We start from the raw sequence: 21,314 nt of genomic DNA, 5'->3' as shown, positions 1-21,314 counted from the left end.
CGATAGATAGATAGATAGATAGAATAGATAGATAGATAGACGAAGATAGATAGAATAGATAGATAGATATTTGATAGTTGATAGATAGATTAGATAGATACAGATAGATAGATAGATAGATAGATAAGATAGATAGATAGATAGACAGATGAAGATAGATATAGATAGATAGATAGATAGATAGATAGATAGTATGATATGATAGATAGATAGATAGATAGTAAAGAGTAAGAATTTTATTGAATGTGATAATTTGTCAGTGCAACACTAAGTCCTCAGTTACAGTGACATAGCATTCCACGACTGTGTCCTCTGGTCCTTTGAAGGTATTCAGACTCCTCCTGGACCATGAGCAAACAAAGCATTATCAAATTCTCTTTACCTCTGTGTGTGTGTGTATGTGTGTGTGTGTGTGTGTGTGTGTGTGTGTGTGTGTGTGTGTGTGGTGTGCCGTGTGCGTGTGCGTGTGCTGTGTGGTGTGTGCATTTTGTCTCATTTCTCTCTCTCTTCTCTGTACAGGTGGGAAGTGTGGTGTCATTTCAGTGCCAGCCAGGTCATTTGATTAGGGTTCTTCCTCTAGAACCTGCCAGCTGATCTGACATGGAGCGGAACACAACCTGAGTGCATACGTAAGAATATAATCCTGTCAACTTGTTCATTACCACCCCTCCATCCAAACTGTCAAGACTCAAACTCAACTGCACAAATCCCTCTCCACCCTCCAGCTCATCTGTAAGCAGCCAGAGAGCCCGCTCACTGTGGACGTTGGTGGGGATGGATCTGCCTGGTTTTGGCTACACCTTGGTGTACAGCTGTCAGCATGGCTACTTCCTGGAGGGGGCTTCTGAACACAGAGTCTGCAAGAGTGATGGCACTTGGACTGGGAAAATGCCTATATGTCGAGGTAAATGTTTTTGCTTCCCTGTTTTTCAATTTATATCTGCTCAACCGCATTTGATTAATGATTGTATCTAGAGCATTAGTGAACAGGTAGGAGTGTTGTACATATCTTGCTCAAGGACACTTTGTCAGGACACACACTGGGAGAGACCTGCCAGCTGGAGTAGGGTGAGATTTCCTGGTTGGTTGTGGTCAGCCCGTGGACCGGTGGTGAATCTGGCAGCACTGATACAAAAAACTAAAACAATATCCCATGGTGTTTTGTTCCCTTCGTCAGCCATGTCCATACAGGTGAGGTTATAAATTCACCACTTCTCATGAGTCCATTTTTCTTCCCCTACAAACTTTAGTCCATACAACGAGCTAACAGCACATAGTTCTGAGTGTGTAAACTGCCAGGGAACAGCTACCTGCTGAAATCACAGATTGCACTGGTGCTCTGTGATCGATAAGTTACTAGAATGCATGCAAGTTCCTTGTAATGTATATAGTTAATGAAGGAGTGTGACCTATTGGTCATTACCCTTTATCTTATCTTAATACTCACCAGGGATGTACTAAAACTCAATCAATACTTGCCAAAACAAATGTCAGTTTGTATCTATTTTTAAATTTTGACTGTTTTAGACTTCCTCATGCTGGCTTAAACGTTCAGACTGAAAGTGCATCTTGACCTTGGAAAGAGTTTTGTAGAACAAAACAATCTCCACCAAAGGTCCATTTAGTAGCTGTTCTGCAGCCTTCGATTGTATCACCAAAACCTCTGTCAATAATGTTGCAAATAGCAAGATGTAGTTTCCCCAGGAATGTTATAAACTGCCCAATTTGTACTCTATATTTGCACCTATAAATCCTTGAACTAATTTATAGTGTTTGGCTTATTTCATCAAGAAATGTTAACAAGTGAAGTTGTGAAGCCTCCATTGTGCAAAGAAAAGCTGCAAAGCTTCTGCTCTAATCATTCCACCAAGGCTGCCACCCTTTTGCCTGAAGTAGCCTTCAAAATTGGGCCACTCTCTGATCCAATTTGAGATCTATGGACAAATACCCTCTCCTTGCTTGCCTTTACTTGTTGGCAACAATGGCTGCATCTTGAAGTGATGACAGAAGCTGTTTCTGAATGTCAAACCAAAGTGTCTTAAGGCCACCTTTAAAAGGAGATTCTAATATGCACTGCAGTCTTTGGCTATGAACTCTGTTTGTATTGCTCTGCTACAAATAACCATTTAAAAAGGTTTGTTTTGGAGACCCTTTCGACACACGTCTTTCTTATTTTGCACGTGTGGACATATAGTAATCAGCACTGCATTCTATTTTGTGTTTCGTTAGTATAAAGTGCACCTTTCTTGGATAAATCTGGTTTGTTAAGACATCAGCTGATGGACTGCAAGGTTAAAACAAGAGGCAAAAAAAAATACCATAATATTTTTGCATATTGTGTCCCTAGGACTCTGCTCATGTGTTTTAATTGGTTCTTTCACCCTCTGTTTCTACTTTGTGTATAGCTGGAGAGAAGAAGAAACCTGTGTAACCTGCAACAGGAACTCCCAGCCCAAAACTAAACGGTCAGTTCCAATACAGTCTTTTCTATTCCAGACTTAGTACAGTCCTATCGTTTCTTGACTCTTATCTATTCTATTTGGCCTGGTTTAGTCTGTAGTTTAATAAATTCTGCTCTGCCCCTTTCCACTCTGCTCCGTTCTACTCCACATGTTATTCCTTCCTGTGTCTTGATTTTATTGTACTGCTTTTCATCGCAGCTCTAAATAATTAATTTTTCCTCACTACACATAGAAAGGAATTAACTATTGTGATTTCTGGTTCTTTTGTTTCTGTCTGCGTCGTTTTGTTCAGTCTCTCTATTTTCAGCTCTGCTCATTGTAGTCTGTTGTTATACTGCTGTATTCCATAACTCTTTGCTTCTCATTGCACATGAAAGAGTTCCTATAGCTAATATATGTGCAAGTTTGCCTGTAACTATCAAGCATGGAACACCCCTTAACTCTACCGAAAAAATTTTCCCTAAAGCCACACATTTAATCATGTTCTCTAACAGTGTCTGTTCATGAATTTACTGTATGTAATTCAGGCAAACAAAAAAAACCAAGAGGTTAAGCAGTTGCGCCTCTCCTTTGTAATATGCATATTGTTGTATGCATGATATCGTCTGGTATAAGTAATGAAGAATTGTGACTACTGATCAATTAATATTGTTGGAAAAATTATTGATAAAAGACATGACCTCTTGTAAACTAATTTCAGTTCTATGTGTTTCTATTCTATTCTTTTTGTTAGGTACTGTTTTGTTCTTCTCTTCTATCATATCTGTCTTTTTATATTATATTCTTGTAAATTTTTTTTTATTCTGTTCTGTTGATTCTGTTCTACTCTATTCTGCTCTGTTCGTTCTTCATATATTTGTTCTGTTTCAAGTTCCATTCTGTTCCATTCAATTCTTCTGCTCTGTTGTGTTTTTGTTTCTGTTAAATTTCTTCCATTCTGTTTTGTCGTGTTGTTTTATGTTCTGTTATGTTCTTTTCTCTAGTTCCAGATGACGTCTTTGCTCTATACATATGAGTGATCCTAGGGTCCTAATTACGTGGGAGGAAGCAGCCTCTGACACTGAGCATCACCAGCTTCAACTCCACAACAGGAAGAGTCAACGTTACCCTTAGCAACGGCAACATGGAACTGCTCCTATCAGGCATGACACATTATGATTAATTATACCCAACATATGGTACTTTATACAGTATACATTATAAATGGTGTGATGTGCCTTGATAGGACATGTCATGATCACTTCCATGATTATGTTACAGTACTACATGGTGCTGTATTGATCCATTGTAACACAGTAAATAAACACTCAGACATTAAGTGTTAAAATGGAGCTTCTGCTATTCAAAACCTTTACTGACAACACATTATTTTCTGCTGCTTTTTACTGGTTGATTATTGGTGTCTGAATTTCACTACTTTCCTGGAACTGCCAGCTTCTTTTAAATGCTGTTACTGTATCTCCCCCCAAGCACCAAATATACACATAACTTATTCACACGCAGACCTCCCAGGGTCCTACAACAGCGCGTCAGGAGGGGGTTAAGACCTATTAAAATACTAATCCTGTTGAAGCTAGAATTGGTTCTTGGTTTGGAGTAGCAGGAGCACAAACACCATATCACATAACCATGCAGCTATCAGACGTTTAACATCCATCTTCTGGCTTAAAGGAGCAGCTTTAGATCATAACATCTGAAGCTGTGCTCACGCAGGCACCAAAAGGCCAGTGCCCAGCTGCAATAAACTGGCATGTTTTTCTTTCCTAAGATTCTTCTTAAGATTTCAAGAAAAAAAGAAAGGGCTGGCCCAAAGTGGTGAGGACGAGAGTAATAAGATGATCCTTGCAAGCTCTTCAGACTCAGACTCCAGTAATGAATGGAGGAAAATCATTTCATATTTACCTAAGCACTGTACTTAAATGAGTAGTTATTCTAACATTATTGTGGAAACGGCACATATTTGCTTTCTTTCAAAGAGTGACATGTTATTAATCTTAGGTCAGTGCATTAAGTACAGAGTTGTAGTTAAGACATGTTCAGCCTAGCTTTCGCATAAAATCTTGAGCACTGAAACATGTTGACCTGGCCTCGTGTAGCCAAAGTGAAAAAAATATACATACCAGACCACTTTCTAATTGATGTGTACATATGGTACTTCTGTTTGTGTTATCAATACGATGAACCACAAAATTATGATTTTTGACATTCGGCCAATAAAGCGGAGGAAATTGTGGCTTAGGGCTGGAGAACAGTCAGAATTTTGTTTTCAGGAAAACTGAAGATGTTTGAGTTTAAACAGGTACTTTTCCATGTTTGCAGTTCCATAGTCATCTACATCTCTGTCTGTATTTCTTGAAACGCCAAGGCACTATCAACAAGTGCTCTGAACATGATTAAAAAATAGATAGATAGATAGATAGATAGATAGATAGATAGATAGACAGATAGATAGATAGATAGATAGATAGATAGATAGATAGATAGATAGATAGATAGATAAGAGTAAAGATTTTATTGAATGTGATATTTGTCAGTGCAACACTAAGTCCTCAGTTACAGTGACATAGCATTCCACGGCTGTGTCCTCTGGTCCTTTGAAGGTATTCAGACTCCTCCTGGACCATGAGCAAACAAAGCATTATCAAATTCTCTTTACCTCTGTGTGTGTGTGTATGTGTGTGTGTGTGTGTGTGTGTGTGTGTGTGTGTGCGCGCGTGTGCGTGTGTGCGTGCGTGTGTGTGCATTTTGTCTCATTCTCTCTCTCTCTGTACAGGTGGGAAGTGTGGTGTCATTTCAGTGCCAGCCAGGTCATTTGATTCAGGGTTCTTCCTCTAGAACCTGCCAGCCTGATCTGACATGGAGCGGGACACAACCTGAGTGCATACGTAAGAAATATACATCCTGTCAACTTGTTCACTTACCACCCCTCCATCCAAACTGTCAAGACTCAAACTCAACTGCACAAATCCCCTCTCCACCCTCCAGCTCATGCCTGTAAGCAGCCAGAGAGCCCGCTCCATGTGGACGTGGTGGGGATGGATCTGCCTGGTTTTGGCTACACCTTGGTGTACAGCTGTCAGCATGGCTACTTCCTGGCAGGGGGCTCTGAACACAGAGTCTGCAAGAGTGATGGCACTTGGACTGGGAAAATGCCTATATGTCGAGGTAAATGTTTTGCTTCCCTGTTTTTCAATTTTATATCTGCGTCAACCGCATTTGATTAATGATTGTATCTAGAGCCATTAGTGAACAGGTAGGAGTGTTGTACATATCTTGCTCAAGGACACTTTGTCAGGACACACACTGGGAGAGACCTGCCAGCTGGAGTAGGGTGAGATTTCCTGGTTGGGTGGTCAGCCCGTGGACCGGTGGTGAATCTGGCAGCACTGATACAAAAAAACTAAAACAATATCCCATGGTGTTTTGTCCCTTCGTCAGCCATGTCCATACAGGTGAGGTTATAAATTCACCACTTCTCATGAGTCCATTTTTCTTCCCCTACAAACTTTAGTCCATACAACGAGCTAACAGCAATAGTCTGAGTGTGTAAACTGCCAGGGGAACAGCTACCTGCTGGAAATCACAGATTGCACTGGTGCTCTGTGATCGATCAAGTTACTAGAATGCATGCAAGTTCCTTGTAATGTATATAGTTAATGAAAGGAGTGTGACCTATTGGTCATTACCCTTTATCTTATCTTAATACTCACCAGGGATGTACTAAAACTCAATCAATACTTGCCAAAACAAATGTCAGTTTAGTATCTATTTTTAAATTTTGACTGTTTTAGACTTCCTCATGCTGGCTTAAACGTTCAGACTGAAAGTGCATTCTTGACCTTGGAAAGAGTTGTAGACAAAACAATCTCACCAAAGGTCCATTTAGTAGCTGTTCTGCAGCCTTCGATTGTATCACCAAAACCTCTGTCAATAATGTTGCAAATAGCAAGATGTAGTTTCCCCAGGATGTATATAAACTGCCAATTTGTACTCTATTTGCACCTATAAATCCTTGAACTAATTTAAGTGTTTGGCTTATTCATCAAGAAATGTTAACAAGTGAAGTTGTGAAGCCTCCATTGTGCAAAGAAAAGCTGCAAGCTTCTGCACTGAAATCATTCCACCAAGGCTGCCACCCTTTTGCCCTGAAGTAGCCTTCAAAATTGGAGCACTCTCTGATCCAATTTGAGATTCTAGGACAAATACCCTCTCCCTTGCTTGCCTTTACTTGTTGGCAACAATGGCTGCATCTTGAAGTGATGACAGAAGCTGTTCTGAATGGTCAAACCAAAGTGTCTTAAGGCCACCTTTAAAAGGATCTAATATGCACTGCAGTCTTTGGCTATGAACTCTGTTTGTATTGCTCTGCCTACAAATAACCATTAAAAAGGTTTGTTTTGGAGACCCTTTCGACACACGTCTTTCTTATTTTGCACGTGTGACTAATAGTAATCAGCACTGCATTCTAATTTTGTGTTTCGTTAGTATAAAGTGCACTCTCTCCTGGATAAATCTGGTTTGTTAAGACATCAGCTGATGGACCTGCAAGTTAAACAAGAGGCAAAAAAAAATAACCATAATATTTTTTGCATATTGTGTCCCTAGGACTCTGCTCATGTGTTTTAATGGGTTCTTTCACCCTCTGTTTCTACTGTGTGTATAGCTGGAGAGAAGAAGAAACCTGTGAAACCTGCAACAGGAACTCCCAGCCCAAAACTAAACGGTCAGTTCCAATACAGTCTTTTCTATTCCAGACTAGTACAGTCCTATCGTTTCTTGACTCTTATCTATTCTATTTTGGCCTGGTTTAGTCTGTAGTTTAATAAATTCTGCTCTGCCCCTTTCCACTCTGCTCCGTTCTACTCCACAGTGTTATTCCTCCTGTGTCTTGATTTTATTGTACTGCTTTTCATCGCAGCTCTAAATAATTAATTTTTCCTCACTACACATAGAAAGGTAAATTAACTATTGTGATGTTCTGGTCTTCTGTCTGCTGTCGTTTTGTTCAGTTCTCTATTTTCAGCTCTGCTCACTTGTAGTCTGTGTTATACTGCTGTAGTTCCATAACTCTTTGCTTCTCATTGCACATGAAAGAGTTCCTATAGCTAATATATGTGCAAGTTGCTGTAACTATCAAAGCATGGAACACCCCTTAACTCTACCGAAACATTTTCCCTAAAGCCACACATTTAATCATGTTTCTCACTAACAGTGTCTGTTCATGAATTTACTGTATGTAATTCAGGCAAACAACAAAAACCAAGAGGTTTAGCAGTTGCCTCTCCTTTGTATATGCATATTGTGGTAATGCATGATATCGTCTGGTATAAGTAATGAAGAATTGTGACTACTGATCAATTAATATTGTTGGAAAAATTATTGATAAAAAGACATGACCTCTTGTAAACTAATTTCAGTTCTATGTGTTTCTATTCTATTCTTTTTGTTAGGTACTGTTTTGTTCTTCTCTGTTCTATTCATATCTGTCTTTTTATATTATATTCTGTAAATTTATTTTTTATTCTGTTCTGTTTGATTCTGTTCTACTCTATTCTGCTCTGTTCGGTTCCATGATATTTGTTCTGTTTCAATTCCATTCTGTTCCATTCAATTCTTCTGCTCTGTTGTGTTTTGTTCTGTTAAATTTTCTTTCATTCTGTTTTGTCGTGTTGTTTTATGTTCTGTTATGTTCTTTTCTCTAGTTCCAGATGACGTCTTTGCTCCTAACTACATATGGAAGGGTTCCTATAATTACCGTGGGAGGAAGCAGCCCATGACACTGAGCATCACCAGCTTCAACTCCACAACAGGAAGAGTCAACGTTACCCTTAGCAACGGCAACATGGAACTGCTCCTATCAGGCATGACACATTATGATTAATTATACCCAACATATGGTACTTTATACAGTATACATTATAAATGGTGTGATGTGCCTTGATAGGACATGTCATGATCACATCCCATGATTATGTTACAGTACTACATGGTGCTGTATTGATCCATTGGTAACACAGTAAATAAACACTCAGACATTAAGTGTAAAATGGAGCTTCTGCTATCAACACCTTTACTGACAACACATTATTTCTGCTGCTTTTTACTGGTTGATTATTGGTGTCTGAATTTCACTACTTTCCTGGAACTGCCAGCTTCTTTTAAATGCTGTTACTGTATCTCCCCCCAAAGCACAAATATACACATAAACTTATTCACACGCAGACCTCCCAGGGTCCTACAACAGCGTCAGGAGGGGGTTAAGACCCTATTAAAATACTAATCCTGTTGAAGCTAGAATTGGTTCTTGGAGTAGCAGAGAGCACAAACACCATATCACATAACCATGCAGCTATCAGACGTTTAACATCCATCTTCTGGCTTAAAGGAGCAGCTTTAGATCAATAACATCTGAAGCTGTGCTCACGCAGGCACCAAAAGGCCAGTGCCCAGCTGCATAAAACTGGCATGTTTTTCTTTCCTAAGATTTCTCTTAAGATTTCAAGAAAAAAAGAAAGGCTGGCACAGGAGAGGACGAGAGTAATAGAGATGATCCTTGCAAGCTCTTCAGACTCAGACTCCAGTAATGAATGGAGGAAATCATTTTCATATTTACCTAAGCACTGTACTTAAATGAGTAGTTCAACATTATTGGGAAACGCACATATTTGCTTTCTTTCGAAGAGTGACATGTTATTAATCTTAGGTCAGTGCATTAAGTACAGAGTTGTAGTTAAGACATGTTCAGCCTAGCTTCGCATAAAATCTTGAGGCATGAAACAGTTGACCTGGCTCTGCCCAAAGTGAAAAATATACATACCAACACTTCTAAGGATGTGTACATAGTGTACTTTGTTTGGTTATCACATACATGACCACAAAATTATGATTTTTGACATTCCCAAAAGCAGGAAATGTGCACCTGGAGATACTAACTCTTTAACATCTTGTAGTAGGCATGATTGAAGGTTTTCACCAAATCAAGTTATCATTGATCAAAAGTCTTGTCTGGTATTCGTATCTAGGTCACAGGACTTGGTTCAGGTTATCTGTTATTATTTAGTCAGCTTGATCAGAAATCATCCTAGGTGCCAGTGGTGCAGGACATGTTGACCAGATGGTAAGTAATTGTATGTTAATCATATTTATCTACAACAAAACAATAATATTAATTAATCAAACTAATTTTGACTATTGTCTTATGCTGATGAAGAAAAACTGGTTGAACGATGTTTGTGATGTAATATGAAAAACTCAAACCTGCTGTAGGTTTGTGATATTTACTGAAAGTAGCAAGTTTCAGTCTTTCGTTGTTTCTTACGGTGGAGGTGTATAAACCAATGTGCTGCCCCCAATTGGTTGGCAGTACAATATTTGTCATTTACACATAACATAGGACATTAACGTTTATCTTGTATTTTGGTGATAGATTATTATCTGGGTTAGCCTAAAAAGTAAGAGGTTAACTTTGTGTTTGCACCTCCTGAAATATTTTTTTTCCAGCTGGCAGAAAAATTGGTTTGAGCACCAGTAAACAGCAGCTGCCAGTGAATTCAGAGCACCTGATGAGTTGTCTTCTCCTTGCAGCTACTTTCTCCGATTTTTGATGACGGTCTGTTCCAGCTTATTGCTGAACAGACAAATCTCTACAGCTGTCAACTAATTGGAGCCAGGATTAACACCACTGTGAATGAGCTTAAGTCATTTGTTGGTATTAAGATAATCGTGGGGGTGGTGAGAATGCAATTTATGGATGATTATTGAGCAGAAGGCACATGTTATCCCAAAATAGACAGTGTGATACCAATAAAAAGGTTTAAATCCCTCTCAAGAATCATCCACTTTCACGATAATAAGACCTGCCCTGGACCGGCTCTGTGAAGTCACAGCAGTGCTGAAGCACAAAAGGAAGATATTCCTGGAAATTGATAGCGGGAACCAGTTCTCCTCAGATCCCTTACAAGGGATCTTCCTGGAAAACCTCACCATTGGTGTATCAAGATATTTGTTTGAGTAGGTGTTTCTGGTATATAAGTATTTCCCGACATACAATGGAAAGAGCACATTTGGCACAGCATAGGGTCCTGTCAAAGAACTTGGACTTGTAGCCACTACTGTCTTTCTGCAAGACCATCAGGAACCTGGAATCAGAGTGTGTTGTCTATGTTGACTTTTTTATATCTCTACCACTCATTGTGCATCTGAATAGGTCCTTTGGTTTGTGCGGTCTAGGAACCCTCCACAAGAATAGGCTAAACAGATGCACCCTGGAGTGTGACTGTGCTCTGCTGAGGCAAGGAAGGAACAGCTACAGTGTGACTACTGGGTGGATAATGAGGCAAAAGTGGCTGTTGGAAAATAGGCAAAGCTCTCACTCTAGCTAGCTTTTGTGCTGCTCTAAGCCCACTTAAAGAAGTCGGTTTTCCAGAGAGAGAAGAAAAATTGGTGTTCCTTGTCCAAACATTGTGACACCTTGCTGACATGATAGTGGCCTTGTACCACACCCCTGCAAAATCCCCCCGGTGGTACATGTGCCTCTTTTGGCATCAACAATGGATGGCTGGTGACGACTGTGGTAGGCCTATACTTTGTTAGAAATGATAGAATCTGTATAAAAACTAGTACTGTATGTGTGATGTAAATGACCACGGAAAACAAGACTGAATCACTTCTCCTAATCAAATAAAACATTAAAATGTTTACCATTTTGACTCAGTTTAATAGGATAATGTATCCTGGGAGATACAACTCATTTGTGGAAATGTTCTATGATGCAAATAAGATAAGTAGTATCATTAAATCTTTTATCATTATCTACTTTTCCACTCCTGCCTGTTTAAAGGTTAGGGGGAGTTCCGGTTGATTACTTTTTCTCTAAAAATGATCTCAAAATTGTGATATCTTTGAACTATTTTTAAAATCATTGTTACTTTCTTTTACAGCTGTATTCAGGTTGCCTTTTTCCTTGTTTGTCTTGATAAATGTCTCTCTTCTATCTTTGGGATTTCTAATTGGGGATGATATATATTTATTGTTGATGCACCAGGATAACAAGCAACAAATGCAGAGAGATCAAAATAACAATCTGTAACAAACTAACCATAATATTCTGTGCACTTTTATGTTATGAACCAGATGTTTTTTTCTGTCCTCCCAAGGAGTGTATAAGGCTGCTGAGGCCAGGCTGTTATTGCTGATGTACCAGGTGAACTATGCGAACCAGGGAAACCAGCTGAAAGATTCAGCCATCTCTCCAGCCAAAATCATAGATGACTCCTGGACCATGGATGGATTTGTAAGTTTCAGTGGATACAGAGCAATCAACTAAATCAAAAATACAAGACAAACATTTGAATGTCCTTTTGTAGAATAATTTTACAACAGTGTTGTGAACTTTAATAGACAGTTGAAGTTGAGGTCAGTCAGAGTTACATCTTTTACAGCTCTGTTTAAGCAAAGTTAATATAATACTTATGTGTTCAAATAATTAATTACAAAATACTATCAAATACAAAACTAGTTAAATGCTGTGGTCATCTACTCACATGTGACCTTATTCTAAACACTGCAGTTAAATACTGGGTAAATATAAATCATGAAGTGCCTGCGGAGTGGGTTTGAAAAATCTTGCTCATACCCACAATATAACAGCATAAACACATGCCCCAGGCTATATTAATTGTCTGGAACACAGTTGAGAAAAGATAGCCAAGGTATTTGTCAATCAAATATTTAAACAATAATCAAAATTCAGAAATATGTTTGAATTGGTACATGTTGCTGTTTTGACACAAACACAAAATGTCACCAACCTTTGTCCCTCTCCTGTGACTGTATGTCTCAATTTGTGTCTCCTTTCTTTGTCTTCTCCAGGTATCAGCAGAGCCCGATGGTTCTAGTTATGTATTCCAGGGTTTCATTCAGGGAAAAGACTATGGACAGTTTGGACTGCAAAGACTAGGTAATTATCACTTACAGTAGGTTTAGTAACCAACCTCAGTAACCTCCAAACAATTATTATGTTTCCTGTAAATCACTTTGGATTATAAGTGATATACGCAAAAATCTACTAAACTGCTTGCAAGAACCTCACTGTTGGAGAAAAGGACCAGGGAGCCTCTTTTTGCTGGCAGCAGTGACCTTATTGAGTCAGCCCTGCAGGGGATATATGCAGAGAGAGCAAAATCTGCTCTTCAGACCAGAAGTCATCTTAAAATGGCTGAGCTGAATTCCATCAACCTGCATCCCAAGATGACTACCATTTCTGTCAGACAGAGTTGAAAGCAGTCCCCTTGTACAGTTTGAATTATCAGTAACTGACCTGCAAGATCTAACCACTTCCCCCTGTATTATAAGTCACACGTCACCTGAGTATGTTCAGAAGAAAAAATAATTATGATCCTCCGATATCCACTGCTGACAACATCTATCTTACAACTGTTGTAGCAAGACATGCCAACCCTTTTCCAGTTACCAGTTTCCCTGCCACAGATACAGTATCATATCCTGCACAGTTCTGCTACAACTGCTAACAATATAAAGTGCTGCTGTTACAGCAAAGCAATAATATTGGAGTGACAATTCTTAGTCATTTTATTATGTCATCTAAACCAGTTGTGTTGACAATGACAATGCATTTCTGTGTAATGTCACAGGTCTGAATATGTCGGAGAGTCAGAATTCGCCACCCCCTCAGCTTGGTACCAACAGCAGTTCTGTGGCTATCGCTATTCTGGTGCCTTTCTTCGCTCTGATCTTCACTGGCTTTGGCTTCTATCTCTACAAACAAAGGTATGCGCTTAAAAAAAACCCTGCTTGTTGCTCATTTAAGTGCAATTCTGTTACATTTCAGTAATAGACAGCTTTACTTCACTGTTGTTTTTCATTATTTCATACAAAAAGTAAGAAGGCATTGTTAACATTTTAAGAAGCTGTCTGATTCTTGAAAACAGTACCTGCTTCAGTGGTTTGGTTTTTGAGATGTTAAGAGACAATGAATTCACTGTCTGTTGCAAACTGTGCTGCAAAACAATTCTGCTTCTGGAAGTGATGGGCTGATTGGAATCTCACTAGGCTTCCTAAAAAGCACAACACTTTCTAATCCTTTAAGCTTGTTTACTATGCTTCCACTCCCAAGATTGCATTTGCTACTGTCCAGTTACTACCCAGTTGTGTTGATATTAATAGACAGAATAATAGGAAGAATAATTTTATCTCTCTCATGGTGTATTTATATTTGCCTTGCTGTTGTTTCTTTTCACAGAACCACACCAAAAACACAGTACACAGGCTGCTCAGTCCATGAAAACAACAATGGCCAGGCTGCCTTTGAGAATCCCATGTACAACACCAACGCCAAGGCTGTGGAGGGGAAGGCTGTCAGATTCGATCCGAATCTAAATACTGTCTGCACCATGGTCTGAGGATTGATTATCCTCACTTGAACTTAATGACTCAGATATCTAATGGGACCACAATTGTCATGAGGCTGTGGAGGGGAGAGCCATCGTCAGCATACAGACATCGTCAGTACCATGGTCTATACATTGATCACTCAAGACCTTCAGTCGCAGTTGAGACACTTATCTCCCCAAGCAGGTGGAAAACTGTCCACTTGCAGCCAAAACTCAGCGTTGGTTCCTTTCACTAAAAGCATTTTGTATCCACAAATGAAATTCAAAGAAATGTGAACACGAAATGTCTGCAACCTTTGACAGATGCAAAACAGCCAGTGAAAACTCACAGTGAGATGTGACATCAAGTGAAAGAAATGGATGCAACCCAACGGAAAACTACACTGGCTGTTATCCGTCTCTAACCCCAAGACTCCGCTGGTCATGGTTAGTTTATAATTTGTTTCTAAATGAGACATAGCGATTATAGTTCAATGTCTTATTTAGCCCCACTCACAGTCTCTAATACAAGTGTTAATTATGAAGCCATGACCTTCTAGTCAAACATCATGACATGTTACCATAACCCAATGCCGAATTTTGTACTTCACATAGAGCTGTGGAGATAGGGACCCACTCTCAGCTCTGTGACCATTAGTCCTTGCCTGGAGAAAGAGAGCACATTATCAGTGCTCCAGCCATGGTTATACATCACAGAGATAAACTGCACTACAAAAATGGGTTGATTTCATTTGTAACACGTTGTCTCCCCAACTGTACTGAACAAATATTTAACTGTGAGGAACACAGAAGCAAAATGGCTACAGATGGGGAGATGTGACACGAAGCGGATGTCACAAAAAGACACTGTGAAGCAAAGAAAACAGTTTCTATCTATCTGGGTTCAACACTGACAGTAAAAGACACTGTCACCAGCAGACCATCAGTAAACCAGACTGACTAGTTCTGAACAGGAGCCTATTTCTAAAATGACCATGGAATACAACACCCTAGCAACCAGACAGGACAACCTCCTATCTCCATGACAACCAGAGGCTGGTATTACTAGTCTCATGTCTTTTTCTATTAAAATGGAATCCAAGACAGCTAATGCTAGCAGACAGTAGCAAAAGTTTCTTTGGAAAGAGACTAACTCCTAAGCAAAGGATAAGGGCAGCCCTTGAGACGGAGCTATAATCCTAGCTGAACTGGGATTAGAGCAAAGCAAAACTAAAAGGAGTCTAAAGGGAAACTAGCACTAATAGAACAGATGAGAAGAAACTGACTCATCTAATGGATAAACTGCTCCTTCCCATCCAATGGATAAGAGAGGAGGCTGAGAAGATGGAGACAACCCCTAACCGAACTGGAAATAGAGTAAGGGAGTCATCACGAGAAAAGATGAGATCTTAAAACGCGAACACAGCCAATCAGAGTCTGGCTTACCTGAAATCAACTACTGAGAGAGGTTGGCCCTCCCTCTACATACTGAATCAGATCAGACAGAATATGGCCTTGAGGAAAGATGCTCCTGATCCTGTGAATTTAAATGGATTCTGATGAGAAAGATGCTGAATGGATACAGAGGACTCTGATGGACTAACAAAGAAAAAGACTTTGACAAACAGAGAAAGCTCTGGCACTAAAGCACATTTTACAGAAACACTACCTGTCTACCCACTGAGAGATGGACTAACACAGGGACAGAAAGGTTACAGAGAAGCTTACAGGTACACACACTAACAAAAATCTGGAAAGACAGAGAGCAGACAGGTGGTATTAAGACCAACAGTTAGACACATAAGGAAATCGACAGGTTCAACAAAGACAAACAGGGTCTTAAGACTGTTGCCGACTCCACCATCCAGAGTCTCCACTCCAGAGACAGACAGGTTTAAACACAGATTAACAGGCTTACAGAGGGACAGATGGAGACAGGCTGATAGACAGGAGACGTAGACATAAGTTGATAGACAGGCGTAAAGAAAGTGATTGTGGATGCAGTTCCACTGTAATTCTGCACTCTGCGAGTGCTTATCTTCTTTCTTTGTTATTGCTGCAGAATCTTCTGATCTGTAAATCTATTGCATATATATTCGGGAGCATTCACCACCTATATTTTTGTGCTATATATTTACCACAGGGGAGGGGCTGAAAGGGAAAGATGGATTATAGAAGAAAGTTTTTAGAAAAAAAATAAAAAATAAATATCAGAATAAAAGATATTACAATTATGTGCTGTTCACAGAAGTCACAAACAGTATTTTGGTTCCTTTGTAACATGGAATTGGTTTATTTTAATATCTTGTGTAACGTGAAGTTCCTCACACCATCACTGTCTTTCCCACTGAGGCAATCATGAGTGTCAGTGGTATTGTTGTTGTCATTATTGTTGAGATGCAAGGTTTGCCAGCAACAGTCATGCTGTTTAAAGTTAATGTCTTATTACACATTTACCACAGATGGAGGTTTTCTAAACCATTAATAGATGGAGTTTGTGCTACAGTTGCCATTTTTTTGCCTCCTCACTAAAGCTGTTGGCCACTGCAGATACACAACATTATGCCCCATAATTGTCACCATTGCGACACAGACAACATCTTAGTGATCAGCTGGAATAACAGCGCTGTTTTCTAACCTAACTGACAAAGTAATAGGAGGCCACAGAAATTTGCACATCAAAACTCTGAATCAATGTTGTTTTTTAACTACAGCTCAGAGATGTCAGCAACCCCAGTGTTGTATGGCAACACAGAAACCACAGCTCTTGGAACTCACTTGTTTGATTACACATGGCCCAACATATATAGCTCTGGTTAATGTTTCCATCAACTCTCACAGGGTTATGGTAAAACAAAACACACAATTGAGGTAAAAGTAATATTGATAATTATAATGGTGATAATTGCTGGTGAACTGCCCAACATGTAGTTTGTGGATGACGACCCTTGTACATGTTGTTTCAACCCACATTGAAAATCTGTGCTGTACACTGACGTACCAGTTCATGCTTGTATTTCTTGTCATATTTGAGGGGTCAAAGGTACCGAGTATGAATTTGCTTTGGGATGAGTGGCTTTTAGGGTGTTTTCGGTGTGTTTTTTTGTGAACTATTACTAAAATTATGATCTAATTTAGTTGCAAAACATACAAGTTTTAACCTTGTTCATAAAACCTTGAAGACAAGATCTGTACATTTTAAAGGTACATCATCACAAGTTCACCCCCAGGTTGTATATCATTGAATCTTGATTTTCAAGTTTTTCTCGTGTTAAATATGGGTTTGGTTTCTCAAATTAAAACTGAAATGTCAGAGATTGTAGGACCACACAAAATGTGTTTTAGGGTTCTTCTTTAAAGATCTAATTTGCTCTTGTACTGAAATCCACATCAGCTATAAATTGATACACTACTTACAAGCCTTTCATTTTACGTTAAAAAAAACCTTTGTATTACCTTTGGCACTTCTTAAGTATTGTACACTAGTGAGTGGAGCAAGAACAGATAGATTTTAATGAACTCCCCACAGTGTTTTGTATGTGTACATTGCATTTCAAAAGCTAAAAGGCCTTGAATGTCATTTATATCAGAAACAGTAGCTTTAAGTTGAAGTGACCATTTGGGAGAAGATCTTAAGATGTCAATATGACAATTAATTAAATTCATACACATAACTGAGGCTGTCGAGATTTAATATTTTCCCTTGCTTTGCTTATTTTTATTTCATAGAAATATAGCCTTATAATCTCAGCTTAATGTTCCTATGGTGGTAGCCATTTCTCAAATCTGATCTGCCACCTATACTGATAATAAAGAAAGCATTTTGTACACCTGGCAACCTTTACTGTCTTTGGGCCCTGTCTGCCACTGGAGGCTGTTGTTGCACATGTTGTTGGCCTTTCTGATGGTTTGATATGCCATCAATGAACCACTGCTGAGAAGAGAAGATGTTTGATTTTTGTGTTAAACCGTACATAACATCCATACAGTATAGGACTTTCTTGTTGTAGGGGTTGGGCCTGAAAATGAACCATATAATGGACCTATGTTTATTGGTCTCTACATGACAGGAATACATGTACCAATGAGCATGAGTCACTGTTTTTCAGCTTTGGTGCCCATTTTTTAAAAAAAAAGTAGGCCTACTTGTTTCGTTTGGAAGAGTCTGGTTTAAAGAGTGAGAGACTGAATTTAGTGAGTTTGGGTCCCACACATGATCAATACCAGTAGTTTTTAATGAGTCTGGGTGCCAGGGTGAGCAAAAACATCTACATTGTTTTAAGAACCCCTGCTGTCGTGGCCACAGGCACCAACTGCAACCAGCTGACAGAAAACTCTGTTTAAAGTCACTACTGAGTTAAAAGCAATGGTAACTGCAGCTTCCTTGTTTATCCACGCTGCGACTGTCCCGCTCTGCATCGCTATGGTGACATTGTTTCTTATTACAGTTTGGATTGATTGTTGCTGCTGTTGTTGTTGTTGTTACTGCTGTTTTTTTTTTTTGTTTTTTTTCCATTTTTTTTTTTCGGTATGGATCTGACACAGTGCCTACCAAAAACCATGGGATCCTCCCTGTCATCAACACACACACACACACACTCTTTCAAACATATACACACATACAAACAAACAAGTACCTGCTCTGGCCCTCCCCTTCATCACAAGTCATTTTTTTCTAAGCTTCAGTCTATTTTGCCACAAGCTTTTCCTACTGACTGACCGCAATAAGACCCATGTGATTCGAAAGACTTAAAGCCGTTCCTGCCTGGGGACATTGGAAATATTCACCATTTGAAAAAAAAGATGAAATATAGAATAAAAAAGTGTTTTGTACAGAAATATATTTTTATGATGAAATTATTTGTAAAATGTATGAATCTATTATGTAAATTTTCAATGCAATGTAAGATTAAAAAAGGCTAATTGCTTTTGTAAAAAAGTGTCTTCCTTTGTCTCTGCTTTAAATTTTAAATGGCAAACTGGTATGTTGGGACCATTTGAACTGAACACATAAGCGTATTAATATTTATAAGGAATGTACACCATAGAACCAGCTAGAGATCACACATATATATGAGGTTATGCCTTCAAACTGTAAATTTAAATATAGAAGTTGCTTTAGGTTTAAATGTGACTGGGAAACAAGTTTCAAAGTAAGAGAGTGCCTTGCAGGGGAAATACTGCTGGCACAGTGAGTGTATAGAAATACATATAAATAGAGTGTAGCTATCTCACCTTGAGATGAACTCCCTAAACTTCTTCCATTCATTCACAGAGGAAGCCCTTATCACTGGGAATGCAACATTATTTTTGCTGCTGCTGGTCTGACTTTCTGCATGAGATGCAGGTAATAGGAAGGTTTTCATTTAAAACAGATATTACCAGCCCTGAGTTTTTTCCGTAGCTTGGAAGTGCATGTCTGAATTTTTCACTGTGCAAACATATCAGTGAATGAATACAGCTTACCAGTACCCACTTTATTGTATATTTATAGAAAGCATGTCTTGGTTTGACACTGAATTCGTCATAGGAGTCAAATGGGTCGGGTCAACCTTTACAGCTGCCCACAAGCCCTGAATATTTAGTTTGAGAAGACACCATCATTACGCAGGAAAATGAGTGGCGCAACCAAGCATGTGTTCACCTGAACAACAGCAGCTACCAATAACACAGTTTGTGGACCAATCAGCTTCTGGTTTAAATGGGAATAAAAATAAGCATTTTTTATTTATTACTGATACTTAGACTTTGTTGGCCTGCTTATATTTCTACTCTACTCTTATGAAAAACCTCTACTTCACATTTCTCCACATTTCATCTCCACAAACTAGAATAGAGAAGCCCTCATACATACAGTTACCTGTAATACAATACTGGTTCACATAAACACAGTAAATGGTTACAAAATATCAACAGGGAAAAATATCAAAAGGGTATTTAACATGATAATGTTTAAAAAATAAAACTTAACCAATAATACATAATGTGAAAACTGATCGTTGTGGCATTTCAGAAGGCCAAGTGGCAAAATGTTTTTTCTCAAAACAGATTGATGCTGCTGATTAACAAGAGATCCAGACAGCTGAGGTCACATTCAGGTAAAACTGTGATTTAATTCAGTTTTTACACCATTTCAATGGGAGAATTGGTTACACTGAGGACAAAAGCTTCACTTACTGTGATAGGAAACAACTTTAAGAAAAAATTGGGGCCCTGTGTGATCTTTACTGACCTCTGTTGGTGACCAATAGGAACCACAACAGCACTAACTTACCTCCTGCAACACAAGTCCCTGGTACAGCCAAACCCCTGTTGCCGCCTTGAGTAATGACTCTCGAGGCTGCGCTGTGATGGAAACAGTTTTACAATACAAATGAGTTTGTTGATTTGACTGAGATTCAATGGAGACATCTTTTGAGGAAAACTAACAAAATTATCCTCCAAACATGAGTCTATCTTGACATTACAAGCACTTATCATAAGATGATGGAAGCTAGAATTACTATTGACATACTTAAGTGTCTGATTGCCCTGCCATTATAAAGCAAAATGATCAAATTAAGAAATAAGCTCTTTTTAATTAGGGCAGTTGTTAATTTAGGTGATTTGTACCATTGCTCAGCTGAATGCCATGTGACTTAGTTTGAGTGTCCCCATTGACCGTTCTTTCAAAATAACTTTGTGCCAACAGTTTCTGTCAGGAATGGCATTTACAGCCTGCAACGTCATTAGACTTTTTTTCAAACAAGACTAGGTATAAACCGTAGACTGTATAATGGTATAAACCTAGTATATCTTTGGACTGTGAATCGGTGCCAACCGTGGGTTTAAAGCTATGCCTTTTGTTAAAGGAAATCACCTAGCTACCCTGGTTTCCCGGCTGCTGTGAAGCTGCTGTGAAGCTGCAGGGAAGCGGAGTAGCGCTTCCGGTTCACCGAGCCTCGCCTCTATTTGGGCAAACAAACTACTTTCATTACATGTATCATTATTACTAAAGGAGGCAGAGGAATGACTAAACATAAAACACACGAGGGAGCAGGAGGCCATTGGTAATTGGTAATTGCTAAGCTAAAGTAACTAGCAAACATGAACAGCATACCAACAACTGGACAATATGCTTCCTGCAGCGTGCCAGCACAGCAATCAAAAAACGGTGATAAAGGGTATCTGTGCACTGAAACGCTAGAGGGCTTTTAATTTGAAAAGATTACAGGAAACGTTGAGTTTATATTAACAGTAGTGCAGTAACTTAACACAGCAAACGGAAGCGACTGAAAATGAGGCCTCTATTCAAATACTGGTATGGCCAATTATACATATCAAACAGAGGGAATTAGAAATAAAGACCTGCCTCTAGTAAAAGCCTGCTTCAAACAAAGACCTGTTACCTTCTGCAGTTGAGGTAAACAGAGGCCCCTTTCACTTTTTGAGGAAGTACAGTAGTTGAAAACTGTTGGATCCA

General features: G+C 39.0%; 1 protein-coding gene across 1 annotated transcript in view; it reads left to right on the top strand.

Moving 5' to 3' along the window:
• LOC111223117 (CUB and sushi domain-containing protein 3-like) overlaps window positions 1–13,882 on the top strand; it is a 262,697-nt gene extending 248,815 nt beyond the window's left edge. Inside the window, exons 65-72 of the mRNA XM_022747144.1 lie at window positions 5,236–5,347; window positions 5,448–5,627; window positions 7,126–7,185; window positions 8,165–8,323; window positions 11,618–11,754; window positions 12,333–12,420; window positions 13,115–13,250; window positions 13,723–13,882. Coding sequence (XP_022602865.1) covers window positions 5,236–5,347; window positions 5,448–5,627; window positions 7,126–7,185; window positions 8,165–8,323; window positions 11,618–11,754; window positions 12,333–12,420; window positions 13,115–13,250; window positions 13,723–13,882 — 1,032 coding nt within the window. The remainder of the gene's footprint in view (window positions 1–5,235; window positions 5,348–5,447; window positions 5,628–7,125; window positions 7,186–8,164; window positions 8,324–11,617; window positions 11,755–12,332; window positions 12,421–13,114; window positions 13,251–13,722) is intronic.
• Window positions 13,883–21,314: the final 7,432 nt, after the last annotated feature.

This window comes from Seriola dumerili, unplaced genomic scaffold, assembly GCF_002260705.1.
Source record: "Seriola dumerili isolate Sdu_G_001 unplaced genomic scaffold, Sdu_1.0 BDQW01000110.1, whole genome shotgun sequence".
Classification (NCBI taxonomy): domain Eukaryota; kingdom Metazoa; phylum Chordata; class Actinopteri; order Carangiformes; family Carangidae; genus Seriola; species Seriola dumerili.
This window is presented reverse-complemented; position numbering and strand designations above follow the sequence as displayed.